Below are 21,272 nucleotides of genomic sequence, written 5' to 3' on the forward strand. Positions count from 1 at the left end.
AATTAATTAGTTTCTCAGGCAATTATCCAAAAGAGTTGCTGTATTGATTTTTCTCTCAAGTATGTACCATATTTATTTTTCCTTCTCCTAAAGGGGCAACCATATATTCATATCTTACATAACCCTTCATCTGCATTAAATATCGTGACTCAGAATAAATGAGGGCCAAAGCTTTTAAAGCAGTTGAAGCAGGTTTGCGGTGTATTCTAACAACAAGGTTCCAGCGACAAGCAATTTGCCTGTCCTTGCCAGACACAACACGACAGAAACATTTAAATACCACAGAAGTTCATTCAGAAGTGCAGAATAGTGCATTACTGCAAGTTTATAATCCAATTAATGAATATTAAACCTGATTAACATTATTAAAACTCAGTGACAATCTGAGATAAACTTACTGCTGCTGCATTCTGTATGACAGTAAATGTAACATAAAATTGTATTCAAAGTCACACTGCTAACATTTGAAACTAAATAAAGCACAAAATCAGCACCTGACATGATAATTGTCATAGTAGTTCATGCAGCCTGGTCTCACAAGAAAACGTAACTACTTTACATATTATCAGAAAAGTGGCTAATTCCTACCAATTCATATGATTATATTTGTATGAAAATTTTTGATTTTTAAAAGGTGGTGTATCCTCAAACCCCACCCCTAAACCCAACCGTCATTGGGGTATGTCAAATTTGTGTGCAAATTGTATAAATGAAATCGTACAAATGAATCTGAATCAGCCACTAAATCAAAAAGCAACTAATTGCCGTTGATTCATGTTGTTCTGCTGCGACATTGCAGAAATAGAAACAACCTGTGTCATTGTTCCAGATGGTTAGGTCAAAACTCTGATTAACATTAAAAAGATTTTATCGCATGTTGCAGCATCACATGCCGTTATTACAGGCTGATAGAGTTAAGTGTTTATAACTTATGTGACCCTGGACAACAAAACCTGTCAAAAGTGTCAGTTTCTAGAGTTATATATTGATTTTGACTTTATTAAAGGGAACCAATGGTGAAAAATCTACTTTTCAAGCTGTTTGGACAGACAAATGTGCAGGTATAGTGTATAGACCGTCATATTGGGGTGATATAAACACACCCAGTCCTTTTTTTTTCAATTTAACAAATTAAAAACTGTGGACCAATTGGAGCGGTTTTCAGACCGATCGCAACTTGACGTAGGAGTGCGGTCCCCCCGCCCACCGAATTGATTGACAGCTGCGCGCATTAACATGTCCCGGTAGTCATGTGTATAATCATATCAACAAGAGAGGACGAGCACAAAGCAACCGGGAATAAAAGGTCTGTTCAGTTCGCTAGGATCATCAATCAAACGTGATCAAGAGTGAGTTTTACAAGTTTAAAATGTTTTAAAACAGAGCACGTGTGTAATGAATTACAGTGATTTATTTCAGGTTCACTTCATCAGCACAGCCGTGTGTCAGAACAATTATAAAAGAAGACGCTTCAATCCCGCTTTGTGGACGTTAAATCTGTATGTTGTCTGAATCTGCTGAGGGTGGAGATTAAGGCACGCAAAACGGGGAGGACTAGCCTTAAAGGAGCAGTACACCAAAACAGCCTCCTGGTGCAAAAATATATTAATTAGAATTTAATAAAAGGTATAATAAAAAATCTGATGGGTGTTTTGAGCTGAAACTTTACAGATACATTCTGGAGACACAAAATACTCATATTAAATTTGAAAAAAGGGGTAACCTAGGTGCCCTTTAAAGTCAGTTAGAGCTTTTAGATTATATCATACTTTGTAATGGTTTCTTTCTTTCAGTGTGTGTAATGTGTCTGTTTGGGCATCAGGTCTGCTAAGCCATTTGAGAGAGTATAAAAAAGCTCCAGACCTGTCTAAAACAATCCTCAAGTCTTAATACTTCTTCCTCTAATGTCTGTCACACATTTGTTTGTTTGTTAGGTTTGTCAGGATAGGACAATATTTGGCTATGATACAGCATTCAGCTTTTTGATAATCTGGAATCTGAGTGTTCAGAAAAATCTAAACACTGAGAAAACTTGGCTTTAAAGTTTTCTAAATTAAGTGCTTAATATTGCACATTACTAATCAAAAATTTCGTTTTAGTATGTTTACAGAGGTAAATTTACAAAATGTCTTCATGGAACATGATCTAAAAATCTAGCATTTTGACCCATAAAATATATTTTGTATTATTAACAGAAATACTGCATATTTGTGCAATATAAGACTAGTTTTGCAGGGTCACATAATTTCTAGACCACTTACTGTATGCTGTAATTTGTCTCTAAATATGTTTTTATTTTGCCTAAAAAGAATGTAAATATACACATCAGGAAAAAAATATTAAAAGGTCTGTTATCCCAACAATGATTATTTGTTTTTAATGAACTCACTTCAGGCTATGTAAGATATAGATAGCTTTTTTTCTTTAGTAGAACATTAAAGAGGATTTTTAGCTAAAACGGTAGTCGACGGTAGTGTTGGGTCAATAGACGATGCCATCATCCATCGCTGATGGCCGATACACATCACAATGCTGAGCCGGCATCGCGATTCTCCGCCCCGCCCTGCCCTGACGAAGCAGCAACCCACTCTCGAAGAACACACTAATACGTCTTAGTTTTAATATGGCATTTTAGAACAAAAACTATCCACATTCACACTGACGTTTCATCTAGCTTTTCTGAAAAGCCTCCTTCCACACTAAACCGCTGAAAACGCAAATCACATGACCACACACACTCTCTGTCATGCGCTGCAGTGTAGGTTATGTTCACATAATTTGAATCTATCAGGTAACGTGTCACAGTGTCAGTGCTCTGCTTCAATCTTTCGCTTTCCTGCATGTACCAAGTTTGTCGATGCCATTATAACGAGACAGATCACTCTGCCTATTCATGCCAGAGTCCCGCGGAAAAAGAGATTGACAGGTGGTAATTTGTGTGTAACTTATCTTTATTTATGATTTGGTTATGGGTAAAACGAAGACCATGCGGGTCAGGTAGTTGAAACATTAGGCTACAAATAATTAATTAGTTCTGAATTAATTAATTATTCATAAATCATCAGTTCACTGCTGCCTATGACGATGATGCAATCGTCTATCACAATGTTTTACATTAGACATCGAACGATGCCAAATTGGGTGCCCAAACTTTTTCTTTTTCCTAATTTATTTGCTAACATTTGAGAATTACTAGAAAACATTGCTTTAAATTATATTAACTAATGCAGTAAAATCTCAATTATAACACAATGGATTCAACGCTGAAAACACTCATCAACCTGCTCCTGCCTTTGCCTAGATTTGCTCGCTGATTTTTTTGTGACAAGTTGACAGTTTTTACATTTTTAAAGTCTGATTCATTTACAACATTTAGTTGAAACATTTAATTTCAGTTGGCTTTTTTGTAGCTCAGATATAAAGCGAAATTTTATTTAAAATCTCTCTGTCAAAGGCATTTGCCCCAACCACCTCCCCATCATTCTTGCTCTCTTTTCAGATGGGATGGTGGGCTAAATCAAAGGTTACTTTGGCCTGCGGGCCCTACTTTGAGCATCTCTTCTCTAGTCCTTGGTGATTAAAATGCAAGTCAACAGTTAATGGCACTGTGAGAGTCAGAAAAACATATACAAGCTATATTATTATACAGCCAAATTAATACAAAGGGCTCCTGAAGATACATTGAGGACTTATAAAGCAAATCGATCATTCACAATGTTTGTTTACAGAGAAGGAGAGCAAACATTTTAGAATTCTTCAAAATTTCATTTTCTTGTGCTTATCCTTGATTCTGCAACATAAAAAAGTTGTAAATACAATATAGTTTGTATCCTTAATTACGCCATTATTCAACAGGTTGCGCTCCAGATATTCACTCCAGATATTCATGAAAAAACTCATGACCATTTGCCAAGGCTGTGGATTATATTGTAAATAATGTTTAGTTTCATTGCACAGAATGATCCTTTCACTTCACAAGACCTCAGCTTATTACTAGGAGCTGCGGGTATTCATTTTGTTTTGCCTTTATATACAGTATGTTTTTGTATATGTACCATTAGCTACTGACTTGCATTTCATGAGTCACCAAGGACCACAGTTTCAGCAACACAAAAAATGTTTTTTAATGCTCAACTGAAGAAAGAACAATCCCTTTTATAAAACTCAAAGTATTTGTAAACTTTACCTGCATTTTAATCAAAAGATATCCCCATCGGCCCCAGAGATTCAGGTTTTTCATTAGGAATTCAGACTGCTGCAAACTAATCTGCCCATTTCTTTCTCTCTTTCTCCGTCTTTAGTCCCTGTACCTGATCCGCCAGGAGATGAAAGTTTCCCAGAAGCAGTTGGGTGATTTCTGTGAGGCCCTGAAACAATACCTGAAGAATGTGTCTACTCAGAGAGACTGTTTCCAGTGAGTTCACTTCTCATCATTCTCTTACTTTGACCCTCTACTGCAAGGATATCAAACTCAATTCCTGGAGGGCCGCAGCCCTGCACAGTTTAGTTCCAACCCTGCTTCAACACACTTACCTGTAGGTTTCAAACAAGCCTGAAGGACTCAATTTGTTTGATCAGGTGTGTTTAATTGGGGTTGGAACTAAACGGTGCAGGGCTGCGGCCCTCCAGGAATTTAGTTTGACATCCCTGCTCTACTGAGCGTTTTTTAAAGAAACACTCCACTGTTTAGACAACACAATGCTGAGCTGGCATCGCGATCCTCCGCCCCACGCCCCAGCAACCCACTCATGAAAAATACACACTCAGACACCATTTACACTAATACGTCTTAGTTTTAAAATGACATTTTAGAATGAAAACGATGTACGCCCACACTGGCATTTCATCTAGCTTTTCTGAAAAGCCCTGCTTCCACACTATACCACTGAAAACACACATCACATGAATTCACACACACACACACACACACACACACACACACACACACACACACACACACACACACACACACACACACACACACACACACACACACACACACACACTGGCATGCGCTGCAGCAGCATATGCACACGTCTGAGCTCCAGGCAGTCAGTAGGTGCTTTGAGCACAAAACCTCAAAGAGCAGTGCACATCGGACAGTTTATCAAGGATGTACTGCTGAATCATGTCTTACTATAGTTGTTAAATGTGATATTTAATTAATCTTGACTCTTCGATAGAGTAACGTCAAAGACTCAAGAATACACAAGACTTGTCTCTCGTATTGTTTTGAATGGGGAAAAGTGTAACAGTCAATATGGCGATTGAAGCCCCGCCTACTAGTACAGGAGCCAATCATCGATCATTATAGACTGACGTTTCTCCAGGGGACCAGACGTGTGCTTTTACGACACATTTTGTGGTCAACAAACACACTGGAATCTCAGCGAATACTTGCTTCACAGACATAAGAAATATACCCACATAAAGCTTGAAACGTCTACTTTTAAATGAACCCACTACACTTGGAAACACAGTTTTGTAATCTGTATGAAATTAACGCGAAGAACAGTTCGTCCTGTCAAACGCACATCACATGACAGCAGCAGCTACTCAAACGGCCACAAACTTGTAAACAGAGTCGCTGTCATTTCTGGAGGAGATTCGCCATCTAGAACAGGTTGTGGATTACTTTAGAGGAGCTGCGCGATCAGACGATCATTATGCAGAGGATGATAATGTGTAGAACTGCCATAAATAAGATTGGTGTTGTGACCGCTTTCATTTCGAATGCGCATGTGCTCGGGTAACCTGAAAATATGCCGATTTTATTTGATTAGAAACTAAACCTATGAGACAGTTGTTGTTTAATATTATTGGCGATTCCAAATATGTAATGTAACTGGAAGCTTGGCAAACACTTTTGGATAATTTGATGTTTCCCGAATTCTCAAACATACCGCCGAAAGGCGTTCAAAGATGTCCGCCAAGTGAAATGACTTGCCTTAAAAGAGACTCTGGTAACATGTCAGTACACTAATCCTTTCGCTTTCGTGCTTCTACTTTAAATTGGTTCATGTTGGTTGTGCACTTTTTTTACCAACCAAGTTTGTTGACGCCATTATAACGACACAGATCACTCTGCCTATTCATGCCAGAGTCCCGCAGAAAAAGTGATTGACAGATGGTAATTTGTGTGTAACTTATCTTTATTTATTTATGATTTAGTTATGGGTAAAACAAAGACTATGCGGGTCAGGTAGTTGAAATGGTAGGCAATAAATAATTAATTAGTTATGATTTAATTAATTATTCATAAATAATTAATTCACCACCACCTACGATGACAAATTGTACGAAGTACGATGCCAAATTAGTCGACATCGCCCAACCCTAATTAGCATCTCTCTCAGAAATGACAAAAGAGTTTTACTAATTTACCTAAGAGTCAAACTTTAAATAGGAAAATGATCAAAACTATTTTGTTATTTTTAAGTAAGATGCTGATGGACTTATCCGATTCAGTTATCAATGCTAAGCTAAGTTAAACATGCTCTGGCCAGACCTGGACATCAGGTGAAAGGATTAAAAAAATGATCAAACTAAGTAGTAAAATTAAGCTATTTAAAAAAGTGCAGTGTTTCTTTAATTCCCTACTGTATACTAACCTCTCATTGCATCTTGTTGAATTTATAAATCATTACAAAGTCTGTGTTTTTGTGCTATCGAATTAAAGTATTTTCAGTTTGTATTATACAATGCTCCATATCAGTTTGAATGTGTCTGTTGCAGGGCAGCGGTAATGATACAGTGATGTATTTCTTGGAGAATCAACCTGTGTTTCTCTTCTAAATGCTTGTGTTCCAACAATGTGCATGTATCTCTGATGTGGTGAAAAATGATACTGTGTCGTTTTGCCTCCTGTGGATAAAGATGGCAGACAAGCAGAGGGGAATGTTGTTATTCTAGTTCAGGAATTAATGATGAAACTGGCTGAACAATTGCTGTTTTTTCTACACTATTAATACATTGTGTTTGCAAAGTCCTAAAAGATCAGAGAATAGTTTGCACATGAAACTGGTTAAGCTACTGTAATACTGCCTTAATCACACTTAGTAAATCCAGAGAAACAAGACAAATGGAAGAGATTAATGTTAATTAATAGGTTTTCAAAACTACAATAGTATCTCAGTGGTACTAAATACTAATTTGGTCAGTACATTTTAAATACTAAACTGGTTAGTCTTTAATTCGTTCATTCATTTATTTATTTATTCATTCATTTATTCAAATAATTGCATTTATTTATATTTATTATTATTTATATATATCTAAATTAACAGGCTAATAATTTGACTCCAACTGTTTTTCTTTGCTGAACTAATTTCTAATAACCAACTTCTTTTGTCTTTGCCATTTTGTTTATATGCATGATATTCAGCTTAAAGTGACATTTAAAGGCTTCACTAAGTTAATTAGGTTACCTATAGGCAAGTTTTAGTAACACTTAATGGTCCATTAGTTAATGTTAGTTAATGTGTTTACTAACGTTAACTTACTGTAGTATGAAAAATCTTGTAAAACATTTATTAATCATAGTTCAACATTAACTAATGCATTATTAAAACCCAAAGTTGTGCTTGTTAACATTAGTTAATGCACTCAGTTAACATGGACTATTCATTCATTTACTTTGCAGCTTAGTCCCTTTATTAATCAGGGGTCTTGCTGTGAGACGTGCTACCCACTGCGCCACCGTGCTGCCCAAGATGAACTAACAATACTTAATTTAACATTAACAAAGATGAATAAACACTGTAACAAATGTATTACTAATAGCTTGTTCATGTTAGTAAATACATTAACTAATGGACCATTATTTTAAAGTGTTGGCCAAGTTTTGGAACCACTGGCAAAAATGTACTATATAATTCATAGGGTGGCTAGTTATTGACCTGAGAAGTTTCAGATTTTTTTTAAATATGTATTTTTAGTTCAGTCAAGGAAAAAGAAATAAGAATATAGATAATAAAAAATAAAGAAAAAGAAAAAAAATGTGTTAAACACTACTTTAAAAATAATTAAAATAAGTAATGATGCAGTCTTCAATTGTAAAATGTAAAAATTTGTTCAACAAATGTGATACAAATGTGTACCTTTTGAAAAGGTACAACCCTAGTGACAGCTCACGTACTTTTATTTCTGAGTGTACAACACTAGACGCGATGCATGTAATAGATCAATTTTAACAAAATAAAAATAAGTTTGTGGCTCATAATCCACAGCTTCGTCTATTATGGTTGGAGGCGCTCCTTTGAGGAGTTTGTAGCTATATCCAGCACTGAACTGGAAGAGATTCTGTAAGCTGTCCTTTGTCTAATGCTAGCTATATATTTTTTACAATTCTCTGGAACATAATTAAAATTACATTGTAAGCACTTCTCTCTTTGTGTCGTGTCCTTTGGAAGCCCAAATACAGAAACAGAAGAAGCTCTGTGGAAATAGCAGCGTTTGGATGGCATTTTAGCTTTCTCTGCTATAACCATTACAGTGCCTCTGGCCATGCCCATTTGCTCCATGTAACCTGAAGTGTTTGTGATCTCACTAGCCAAGATGTAATTTTTTGTAGTCCCCAAATTTCATTCGCTGTAGGCTTTGCTAAGCTAACTTTGTAAAAGCCAGTGTCTCCCTTTGCATTGAACATTGAGCATATTACATTCAGAAATGTTGTTTATGTTCACACAGCTACATTCCACATGTTTAAAATATGATATTGAAGTGCACCACCTCTTTAAAACAAATATAGAGAGCCCAAACTTTTGAACAGTTGCTTTACTTTCACAATTTTGGTCAGGCCACGACTGAGAGCATTTTTCCTCCCCGCAGCATGAAATATTAATGTAAGAGCAGTGAGTAAAATAGGTCCTTTGTAGTGTTTTCAAGGAGAGGCCTTTGTATGGCAGCATTTTGTACTGCCGTCATGATTCACATCAGACTAGTGAATAATTGATCAGTGAGAACATCTGCAAGCCTCTGCAAAGACCCCAAAACTGTCATCTCTAGCCTCTCTTTAATCTGCCTTATTTCTGTCAGCCTTCCTCCTCTATTACTCCATTATCACTGTCTGTTTGTCAGATATTTCTTTTAGTTTCTGAACAGTGATTGAGATGCTCTTTCTTTCTACAACTGCTCATTTAAATCAGATAAACTCATAACTCAGTGTTTGTTTACTATGTGGAAACATTATTAATCTGGTAATTAACCTGTTTTCTTATTGTAATATCAACGATAAACATACTATTATAGTTTTTGTTAATTTAATTTTGAATAGTTTTATTGTTTAGTTTTATTCTTTATTTAAATTGTTTAGTTGGTTTAAGATTTAAAGTTTAGTTAATTTTAGACTATAAAGTTTTATTACATTTTTAGTTTTTTTATTTGTTTGATTTTACTTCATTTTGCACTTCAATTTAAACTAAACTAAAATGGGAAATGTTGCATTGAAGACTTTATTAGGCCACTTTATTAGGTACACCTTATTAGTACCGGGTTGGACCCCCTTTTGCCTTCAGAACTGCATTGTGGCATAGATTCAAAAATGTACTGGAAATATTCCTCACAGATTTTGGTCCATATTGACATGATAGCATCACGCAGTTTCTGCAGGTTTGTTGGCTGCACAGCCGTGATGCAAATCTCCCGTTCCACCACATCCCAAAGGTGCTCTATTGGATTACAATGTGGAGAATGTGGAGGCTATTTGAGTATAGTAAACTCATTGTCATGCTCAAGAAACCAGTCTGAGATGACTCGTGCTTTAGGTCTACTGCTGCTGTAGCCCATCTGCCTCAGGGTTCGATGTGTTGTGCGTTCAGAGATGCTCCTCTGTACTTCACTTGTAACGAGTGGTTATTTTATTTGAGTTATTGTTGCCTTTCTATCAGCTCAAACCAGTCTGGCCATTCTCCTCTGACCTCTGGCATCAACAAGGCATTTGCGCCCACAGAACTGCCACTCACTGGATATTTTCTCTTTTTTGGACCATTTTTCTCTGTAACACCTAGAGATGGTTGTGCTTGAAAATGCCTGGAGATCAGCAGTTTCTGAAATACTCAGACCACTCTGTCTCGCACCAACAACCATTCCACATTTAAAGTCACTTCAATCACTTTTCTTCCCCATTCTGATGCTCGACTTGATCATGTCTACATGCCTAATTGCATTGAGTGTCTGCCATGTGATTGGCTAATTAGAAATTTGCGTTAACGAGCAGTTGGACCGGTGTAACTAATAAAGTGGCCGGTTACTGTATGTTTATGTTTTGTGTTTTATTTCAAAACACATGTTACCTTTTAGAGGGTGTTTACACGACAATTTACCATTTTTTTTATTTGTATTTTATTTTAAATGTTGTTTTATTATTTTATTTTTATTTACAAAATGTAACAATTTTATCTAAATGTGGGAAAAAGGTTTGCGTTTTTTAGTTATAATAGACCATTTCAATGTTGTGATATCATTGGCCCATGAACATTTCCTGCTTGTTATCAAACTATTTCATAACTGTAACAATAGGCAATTCAATCATATCTTAATGTTAAAACAGCTGTCATAACGTTATTTATCAATATGTGGCTCTTTTTGAATTCTCGGAAGCTTTAGAAATTTAAAATGTACAGCAGGAAATACGTTAGAGCCATTTTTGTTTACATCACTCAAAATGGTCTATACATGTGCAATCTAGTCACAAAATAATTTGTGTGCACAGGTGCTTAGTGTTTCTAACTAAAAAGTGTTTCTTCTAAAAGTGACATCGCCATCTACTGGCCTGGCATACAGAGTGCAGCATTTCATTTTCTTGAATGTGTATGAACAGGGACTATTTTGACAGTGTAGTCATCAGTCAAATAGCTCACATTGAGTTTCGATTTGTGTATGTAACATCCACTTTTTACCACACAAATGACTTTGTTTTTTTAATTTTTCTCATTGAAAATCATGCTTCACTTAAATCCATCAAATAACACAAGTGAAATGCACTGCTAAAAACAATTAACGCTGACTTTAAACATCTGCAGGTGCTTTAGGCAGGATATGGCGAGTTTGCTAGCATGCAGTCGACTCAAATTTGAGTACAGCTTGAATCATTTCCATATCCAGAAAGTGTTAAAAAGCTGTGTTGCGAGTTTTGCTGCCTCTAATGAAAGTTTGAGGAGTCTGGGGGTTGTCAGAGCTAGCTTGTGCTTAGATGTCTGTTGATGTATTGAGCTAATGCTAATCGTTGCTGTTTTACTGCCTGAAGGGCTGCAGCTGTAGCACAGCAGGAATATGAGGAAGCACTGCCATCAAGTGGAGGCTCAAACACTACAGTGGAGGATTGTGCCTCTGTTTACAGTTTCTGTAGAATGAGAGTAATTGCCCTCTAATTGAAGACATTTATATCCATTTTCTTTGTCTACGCTGTTTCTACAAGATTAATCAGTGTTTTCCATCAGTTTGCTGAATCAAAGTGAAATGTGTAAGAATGAAAGTGTTTTCTAGAGTTGTTCTTCTTCTTTCTCCAGTGTCACGGCTGTCCGGCTGCCTGATGGCCTTTCCTTTGTGGTGTATGAGTTCTGGGATGGAGAAGAGGAGTGGAAGAGGTAAAAGAGCTTTTCTTTTTTGCATCTCTCAGTGTTTGGTGTATTCAGTGGGATTTTCTCTCTCAACTTTGCTCGTCTTGATTACCATGATCGTATACGTTATTTTGAGACAAAAATAAGTTTGTATGTGTTCCTAACCGGTTTGAGTTTCTTTCTTCTGTTGAGCACAAAGGAGGATATACTGAAGAGTATTGAAAAATGAACTGCCATTGACTTCCATGGTATTTTTTATTCCTAGTATGTGTCAATGGCTGTTTTTTCCAACATTGTTCAAAATATCTTGCTTTGTGTGCAACACAAAGACATTCATAAAAGTTTAGAACATCCTTAGTGAAAGTAAATGGTGAGGAAATATATATTTTTGGGTGAACTATCTCTTTAACTCTTAAAGTCAGTGTGAACTGGAATTTGTTAAGACTTTTATTTCGGTATGTTGATGTACTTCCAACTGAAACTGGATATTAAGTAGGGGGTGGGGCTTTCTTACTGCACATTTTCCCCTAGTAGAAAAGGGGTGTGGTTAAAAAATATCAAACTGACGTCAACAGAGAAGGACCGCCACACCTATTGTGGAAGCAACATGTCAGACTTTGATTGAAGATTACCAAAACAAAAAAAATTCAGTGAATCAACTACGGATTCATTGTTGACCTTAAGATAAACAATGTGCGCTAACAAAATAAGCATTATAAATTTTGATTTCACTTCAATGTACTTCAATAGACTTTAGTGATGATGGTTTTACTACCGTGAAATGATTGACTACAGTAATTTTGCAATTATCCATCATTATTAGAGTATTCATAGACTTTCCCTTTATTTTGATACTCCCTCAAAACATTCTACTAAACCCAATTAACTTTGCAAGTACATGTCTATGTACTCTAATAACCTTAATCAAGCAGACTACTATAATGATTGATATTTGTGATTTAACATGTTAATTTCCTCTCATTTGGCCGCTGTCAAGACTTTTCCTTAAATTTCACCATGCTTTACATGATTTTCTAAGAAGATCTCTGTAATATTATTATGTTATTGATTGAACAAGCACATTAAGGTAGATAGCATGAACATTTTTGTATTGTTAGTTAAAAATCAATGCAATTGTTGAAAATTGCATCTTAAAACCAGAAGTAAATTGGGCTCTAGTTGACTAGTATATACAAAGTCAACAGAATTTATAAATAATAAAGTTCTGTTCAGAATCTATTTAGCTGCGAAGTCACATGTACAGGGTTTTATTGATGCTGCTTTGCATCTGAACACTGATTATAATGCTGGAACTGTGTCGCTTGATTTTTCTCTCAGGCATCTTCTGACTGCAGCCTGTAAGGCGTTCCAGCATGTGAAAGTGGATACTCTGTGCCAGCCTGAGGCGGTGTCCACTGTCGCTGTGCCCGGTGTGTTCCTCTGTCTGCTATAGAGGCTGCTGTGGGCATTGGAGCCAAACCAGCCTTTGATGCTGCTTGTTTTGCATGTCTTGTGTAGTCTAGAGGACTGATGTCCTTACATTTCATAGCTATTATGAATTCCTACCTGCCCTGCAGGATTACTCTCATTTTCAGCATGTCTGTCCTCTGACAGTCTCTGCATTAAGAGCTTCTGTAATGCAAACACTCTCACGCTCATTACAGTTCTATTGCAAAAGAGAAATACTAAAAAAATAAAAATAAAAAAAAAACCAATCAAGAGTCTACAGAGAGTTGATGTCAGAATTATTAGCCCCCCATTGAATTTTTTTTTTCATTTTCAATCATTTCAATCATTTCAATCATTTTTTTTTTCGATAGTCTACAGAACAAACCATCGTTATTCAATAGCTTACTTGATTACCCTTACCTGCCTGGTTAACCTAATTAACCTAGTTAAGCCTTTAAATGTCATTTTAAGCTGTTTAGAAGTGTCTTGAAACATATCTAGTAAAATACTATCTACTGTCATCATGGCAAAGATAAAATAAATCAGTTAATAGAAATGAGTTAGTAAAACTATTGTTTAGAAATGTGTTGAAAAAAAACTTCTCTCCATTGAACAGACATTGGGGGAAAAATAAACAGGGGCTAATACTTCTGACCTCAACTGTAGTTGTAAATAAAACATATATACTTAGATAGACACACAAATGGTGCAGAGCAGTAATTTGTAATCAAATTGTAGTATAATTTACATTTTATTCTGTCACTTACACAGTGGCAGATTATTTAGCAATTTATTGATTTTCCCTTATTCTAAATGTCACTTTTTCATTTAAAAATACAAAATATGTTACAATTTTTATACATTTGGACAGTTATGTACACAATGGCAAGTTATTTTGTTGTTTATTGATTTTTTACTAATTGTAGATGCCACTTTTAAATTTAAAAGATACAATAGAATTGTCCATTTTTATACAGTGGGAAATTTATGTACACAGTGGCAGGCTATTTTGTTGTTTACTGATTTTTTTTACTAATTCTAGATGTTACGATGTTACATTTTGAATTAAAAAAATGGAATAGAAATACATTCATTTCATCATTTTACAAACAAGTTTACTATAATAGATTACAATAAACATGTTATACAAATGCATATGCATATATATTAAAGCATATATTCATTATTTAAATTAATAATGTGGAAGTTGTATAGTTTAAAACTACTGTTATTTAAAACTAAAATTGCTATTATCTATGGACTCTTTTCACAAGACAGTTATGATGCATTTAATGATCGTCATAACCTTAAATCCTTGAAAGTTTTTAATATTTCGATTTTTAAAAAAACGTATGAATATTTATATGCATTTATGAATATTTTATATTACCGCTTATGCGAGGTGTTTCTAATGCAGCGTCTATGGGGCTGAGAGTAAATTTGCCGTTATTCTTTCCTCTGGCTTCCGTCATCAGTCTCATGCAATTTTTTCCCTTTAAGGCAAGTCATTTCACTTGGCGGCCATCTTTGAAACGCCTCTCGGGCAGTATGCTCGGGCATTCTGTTTGAATGGGGAAACATCAAATTCTCCAAAACTACTTGCCAAGCTCCGATTACATTTCGTATTATGAATCACCAATAAAATTAAACAACAACTGTCTATTTAGTTTCATTTCTAAATGTTTGTATCACACAAAATCTGCAGAAACTCACGTCTGGTCCGAGCCCCTCCCCCGGAGGATTGTCATTTGATAGGGATCACTAATTGGCTCCTGTACTAGAAGGCAGGCTTCATTCGCCCTATAGCGATTACTGATTGGCTCCTGTACTAGAAGGCGGGGCTTCATTCACCATATTGACAGTTACACTTTTCCCCATTCAAAAGTATACAAGTGACAGGTCTTGTGTATTCTATAGTCTCTAAGTTTAGCCAACCATGACGCATTCCGCTACTGAGAAACCTGGAAATGTGAAAAGGGTCCGTAATTAATTAAAGTACTTATTAAACATATTAGTTTACATACTGTTATATATGTTTAACATTAAATATAGTTATTTACTTATTTATAATGAATTTATTATAAATAGTTGATCTTAAAATGTGTGTGTCTGTATAAATATATGCATGTGTATGTACGAGTGCCTGCCTGTCTGTGCTTTCAGTAAAAGTGCATTGATTCTGCCTCAAATTTTTCATTACACATTCCAGGGCAAACTAAATCTATCTGTGTGTCTCTGTGAATGTGAAATGATCTGAGCAGCCATTCTCTACAGTGCTTTGCATAACCGCAAAACCATAAGCTTGTCTAGAATGTGTTTACAGAAATTTGTCAACCGCCATACAAAGACTGCATTTACAGTCGTTCATTGCTTTAATAATGACACTGTCTCTCTCTCTCTCTTTCTATCTAGCCGCCTGGTGCAGCCTGAACAGAGACTGAGAAGTGAGCCGGTCTGCGGGTGGGACGTCCCGCTTAATGCCTGAAACCCCTCTCTTCTCCTCTCTATCTCTCTGTCACAGTCTCTGCTTTCTTACCTCCTCTTTCTCTCTGCTCCCCCACTCCGTCTCCTCTTTTGTAATTACTTGTTTACACAGTATCCATTTGATATTGTGCCAAAAGTAGTGTCTCCAGACACAGTTCCCTCTTCACATCCACTGCAACATACAGAAAACCGCATTAAAACTCCCACCGCATTCGGGAAGCTCACTTTTGCATCTAAAACCTCACCTTACATGAACAGTCTCTACTAACGAAAAAGAGGCTGATTAATATTTCATCCCAATTCAAGCACGCATCCGCTGCTTTGCAGACAGTTCCCTGCGGTACAACTTCTGAGAAGACAAAAACTGTGCAGCAAAGTATTTCTACAGCTGTCCATGGACACTAGCATTTCTGTAAAGGCTGTTTAATACTAGTTATAGGTTGGTATGTTAAGTACTTTGGACTGTATCTTCATGAAACGTTTGTGTAACGCACTGAGCCATGTAGAGAGACTGGTGCTTCTGTCAAAACCGTGAGCATGACCAATACTGCCAGTCAAGGGGCCTACATTTACAACACATCCAAATCAACATCTGCTCCAAAAAGCACAATGTTCCTGAACGAGGAATGAAATGCTTGTGTAAATGAGATTCGCTGATGAAGAGAACATCATTTTTATGTTGATCATTCTTGAGAGGGAATATATGGATGCGGGACGAGTGCTTAAATTAAAGAGTGGCATTGACTTAAAGGGAAAGTTCATCCAAAAAAGAAATTTACACCATTTACTCGTCTTGAGTAGTTGAAGATATTTTGAAGAAAGATCCCATAGATATATACACTAGATATCACATACGGACCCTGAGCATGCGTCAATAGCACCGCCATATTTGTACAGTGCTCCCCAGGGAAAAGTCATTGAACTGCACTAGTCAAGACTAAAGCCAATGTGAAGATGCTGGACTTTCGTGCTGTGTATGGGTGTAGCAATGAGCAAACAAAGAAAACAAAGCATAAAGGCAGAACATTTCATAGGTAAGATTTAGTTTTTTACGTTTTTGTACAGGATGTTACGAACTTTTGTGCTAAACAAGTAATGTTATTGATGATAATACAGTCACTTACTGCACTGACCATAAGCAGATCCAGCTTCTGCTAGTTTTGTTGAATAAAATCAGCAAACAATGTCAATGAAATATGACAACAAGACGCTGATGCCAGAAACTTGTATTATTGTCGGCTAAGTGAAGTAGTTTTTGAAGTAACTTATAAGGAAGCCTGATAACATAACAGTGCCTGCACCTCAATGTGCACACTGTCCACCCTAAATTATTGAATATTACAATTGTTAAATACCGTTTAGATCAGAAAGTTGGATATGCACATTGAGACGCAAGGATATTGATGGTTCACATGAGCCGTTCATAACGGGGATTCAATCTAAAGCCCTGCATTTGAGCCCAAGCCCGACTTTTTTATGCCCATAGGGCCAGGCTTCTGGCAAATTTTCACGTCATAGCTAGCACACATATCAGGCTCAGGGCCCGCTTTAGAAAAAATTAAAAAAAAAGTTTAATGAGATCTAATGCGTGGGGCTCGGAAGTGCCAGTGATGCCTTGCATACAGAGATTTCCAGCCATGTGCAATGGAGAACATAAAGAGAAAAACTGCCAATGGCGAACTTTAAACTGTGAAAAACACTAGAGGAAAGGCAAACTTCTGCTCAACTTTTCAAGTAGGGACAACTTTAAATGAGCCAACTGGTTATGCACAATGCACAACTTAAAGTAAAATTTAGTAAATGCACTGTGGACAACATACCGCTTGGATATCGATGTCTCTTAAATAAAATCTTACATTTAAAAAAACAAACTAAAATTATTCTGATAAAACAACAACACAAGAAAATCATACATTTTCTATTAAATACAAATCTGGCGTATTTTAATGCCTGTAACAGTATAAGCGGGGGGAAAAAAACAGGCTTCGGGTCAGACTCGGGCCAATGATAAGCTGTTGAGCAAGGGCCGGGCTACAGCCTGTGCATCTCGGGCCACCCTACTGAAAAAACCTGCTTAAACCAGCCTAGGCTGGTTGGCTGGTTTTAGCTGGTCGACCAGCCTGGAGGGGTTTTGGCCATTTCCAGGCTAGTTTCCAGCCATTTCCAGCCTGGTCTTAGCTGGTCAGGCTGGGTGATGACCAGCTAAAACCAGCTTGACCAGCCTAGCCAGGGTGGGAGCCCAGCCTAAACCAGCTATGTCCAGCATAAACCAGGCTGGTTTTAGCTGGATTTAGCTGGTCATTTTCTAAGACCAGGCTGGAGATGGCTGGAAACCAGCCTGGAAATGGCCAAAACCCCTCTAAAACCAGGCTGGTCAACCTGCTAAAACCAGCCAACCAACCTAGGCTGGTTTAAGCTGGATTTTTCAGCAGGGCAGGGCGGGGCTAGGGCTTAGATTTAAGGCCCATGCAGGGCTCTAATTCATTCACAAACGAATAGCTCCCTGCATTAGAATTAGAAGTAAAAGCAGGAGAGGGGCGTGTTTCAGGACACGGATAAGATCAAATTTAAGAGGGAGGAAGATAATACATTGCCATGCACACAAACACATGCTCCTTGTCTGCAATGCCTGTGCAGTCACTTATCCGTTAACCTCTGGATCAGGGGTGCTCAAACACGATCCTGGAGGGCTGGTGTCCTTCAGAGTTTTGTTCCAACCCCAATCAGACACACCTGGGCTAGCTAATTAAGCTCTTACTAGGCTTTCTAGACACATCCATGCAGGTGTTGAGGCAAGTTGGAGATAAAATCTGCAGGACACTGGCCCTCCAGGACCAAGTTTGGGCACCCCTGCTCTAGATAATAGATATATGTATAAATGTTTACATATCTACGGCTCCGAATGGCCAGGCCTTCACTACATCTTGGTCCCACATTCATGTCAAAGGAGCGCTACGCTGTACTAAAATGGTGGCTAAAATATCCAATAGACAACAACAGTGTAGGTGACATCTAAAGTAAATATCTATGGAAAGATCCTATAAACATTGGCGATGGATTATACGATGGAAGTCAATGGCTTCCAGTTTTCTTCACAATATCTTTTGTATTTTGAAACAAGTAAATGATGACAGAGTGTTGATTTTGAGGTGAATTATCCCTTTAGCAGTCCATCAGTTTTATTACTTCGGTATAATTGAGCATTTGGCATCAAAATCATGCCATTTCTCAGGTCGAGTGAAATGTCCTCATAGTGGAGGATGTTTCAGAGCGGCTCATATCTTCACATCTGTTGATCAGTAAAGCCAAGACTGTTGTATTCCCTTTTGGCTCAAAATGTAAACAACTCGACTCCATAAAAAAGCGACTGGGCCCAAACTGCAGCATTTCTTTCCGTTTGCTTTCCCACCGATCCTGCCTTCTGTTTTGGTTTGTTTTTTCCCCTCACGGTGAGTGCATGTTACAAATGAATGTCCAGTAAATGATTTGCCGTAGACTTTAGCTATGCTACTTTAAATGGATTTTGTGCATTTCTTATTTTCTTTTGTATTACTCCAGTAACGGAACAAGAAGAAACTCTATATATGAAATGAATCAAACTTACTATATGAGCAGTCACTTTTAATGGCATTGTTTGATGAAATACTACTTCTTATACCCATGTATGTTTCCGTATACTGGCTTTCTCTCTTATAAGTGAGTGTAGAGATTTATTGCAGGGATGCAAAGTATTATATTCGTCTTCGATTTGTTAAAATTCTAGATTATGTAGAGTGCTGCTATTCAATAAAGTACTGAAAAAGAGCTGCCACTGTATTTGTCATCATTTCATCGTTACAAAACATGATGCTGAACAAAACTAACTGTGATTGGTTGCTTTCGATCAATGCTCCAGAACATTTTAAAAACAGACAATCTATACTCAGGGTGTCCGCTGGGTCTTAAAAAGTCTTAAATTTAAAAAAAAAAAAAGTCCTAATTTTAATAAAATATTGTTTTAAATAATTTTAAACAGGTTTTAATTTTGCTCTATCCAAGTGAAGCCACTCAATCGGACAGACATCCATCCAATGACCAACAAAACATCTTAATTAAACATTTATATATATATATATATATATATATATATATATATATATATATATATATATATATATATATATATATATATATATATATATATATATATATAGACACACACACACAATTGACAACAGCTGTTTGACATTTTTACAGCAAAATCCCCAAACTGAAGGGAAAGAAAACGATTACAAAATTCCTCATGATAACACTGGGCCATTAGAAAAAGTCTTTAACCCTGTATGTCTAAAATTTCATTCTTAATGGTCTTAAAAGGGTTTTAAAAAGTCTTAAACCTGCAGAAACCCTAAATAGATAGTCTATAACAGGTTTACATTGCTTATTTGTCTGAGCATTTAAAACATTATGGTCACACTTCACAATAAGGTTTCATTAGTTAATGTATTTACTAACATGAACTAATTATGAAAAATACTTGTACAGCGTTTATTAATCTTAGTTCAACTTTTACTAAAGCATTGTTAACATTCAAAGTCATGCTTGTAACTATTAGTAAAACGAACAAATACTGTAATAAATGGATTGTTTGTTCATGTTAGTAAATGCATTACAGTTTTTCTCAGTGGCTTTGGTGCATTTCTCTCAACACTATTTACATTTGCACAACAGTTAATGCATTTCTCAAAACAATTAGTGATTTGTGCACATCATAGTAGCAGTTTCTCATTCCTTCCAACAAATTGCAAATGCTTTTGGACATGCATCAGTGCTTTCATACAACTCTCTGCTGTTTTAAAACAGCATCATTTGCTTATGTCATGTCAGGCAAAATTTACTAAACTTGTGAATGCTGAATAGTCATTCCATATAAAACTAATAGTCCTCATTTCATTACTTGAGTCATTACATTCAAAAATGTTGAACTAGTTGTCAAAATCTGTCAAGCAAATTTTATAAAACTTTTAAAATCTTTTTTTTCTTCTGAAAATGTCTTCCAAATTGAACAATGCCATGAATGATTTACAGACCTGTGTATGTTGTAGGTTCCGTTCCAATATGTACTGCAATATAGTTTACAGTTGTGCACAGCTCTACCCAAAGGAAGTTTATGTTTGTTGTAAATAAGGGTGTATTTATTCTTTTGCACAATGCTGTGAATAAATTAGAATTGTAAAGAGCATACAGTATGCAGTAAAAATGTAAACATAGATATTCAGTGTCTTGTACTCAGATACCTCACTAAATACAGTGATGTCTAACTTTACTGTAGTTTTCAAATGGCTGTGCTAATAGTATATAGTGCTGTCTTGAGCATTTTCAGGAAGTCACCAAAATCTGACATTTTTTGCATTGGTAAACTGGCTTAATGAAAACATGACAAAGCCATTTGACTATCTTGTTGATAAACAGTGGTGTCAGGACTTTTCATTTTGATGACTGACACTTTCATTGACATGAATACTTTTGAGGCATGAGCTATCCATTTTGAGCAAGTGACACGCTTTTGCAGGTTATCAACTAGGTTCTGCAGTTTGTACTAATTGTTTTGAGAAATGCATTAACTGTTGTGCAAATGTAAATAGTGTTGTGAGAAATGCACCAAAGCCACTGAGAAAAACTAACTAGCATTAACCAATACAATCTTATTGTAAAGTGTTACCAACATTATTATGATATAATTTGTGATTACATTCTCCATTTTAAAGGAATAGACTTGTTTAACCATACACTTTGTTATTT

The 21,272-nt window shown here is 36.3% G+C and overlaps 1 protein-coding gene across 2 annotated transcripts in view; it reads left to right on the forward strand.

The window, feature by feature from the left end:
* The window catches only part of necab2 (N-terminal EF-hand calcium binding protein 2), a 193,948-nt gene extending 174,653 nt beyond the window's left edge, over positions 1 to 19,295 (forward strand). For both annotated transcript variants that reach the window (XM_056478385.1, XM_056478386.1), the window contains 4 exons: positions 4,302 to 4,414; positions 11,508 to 11,585; positions 12,897 to 12,988; positions 15,420 to 19,295. In XM_056478385.1, the coding sequence (XP_056334360.1) occupies positions 4,302 to 4,414; positions 11,508 to 11,585; positions 12,897 to 12,988; positions 15,420 to 15,448 (312 nt within the window). In that variant the 3' untranslated portion in view covers positions 15,449 to 19,295. The remainder of the gene's footprint in view (positions 1 to 4,301; positions 4,415 to 11,507; positions 11,586 to 12,896; positions 12,989 to 15,419) is intronic.
* Positions 19,296 to 21,272: the final 1,977 nt, after the last annotated feature.

This window comes from Danio aesculapii, chromosome 18 (genome assembly GCF_903798145.1).
Source record: "Danio aesculapii chromosome 18, fDanAes4.1, whole genome shotgun sequence".
Lineage (NCBI taxonomy): Eukaryota > Metazoa > Chordata > Actinopteri > Cypriniformes > Danionidae > Danio > Danio aesculapii.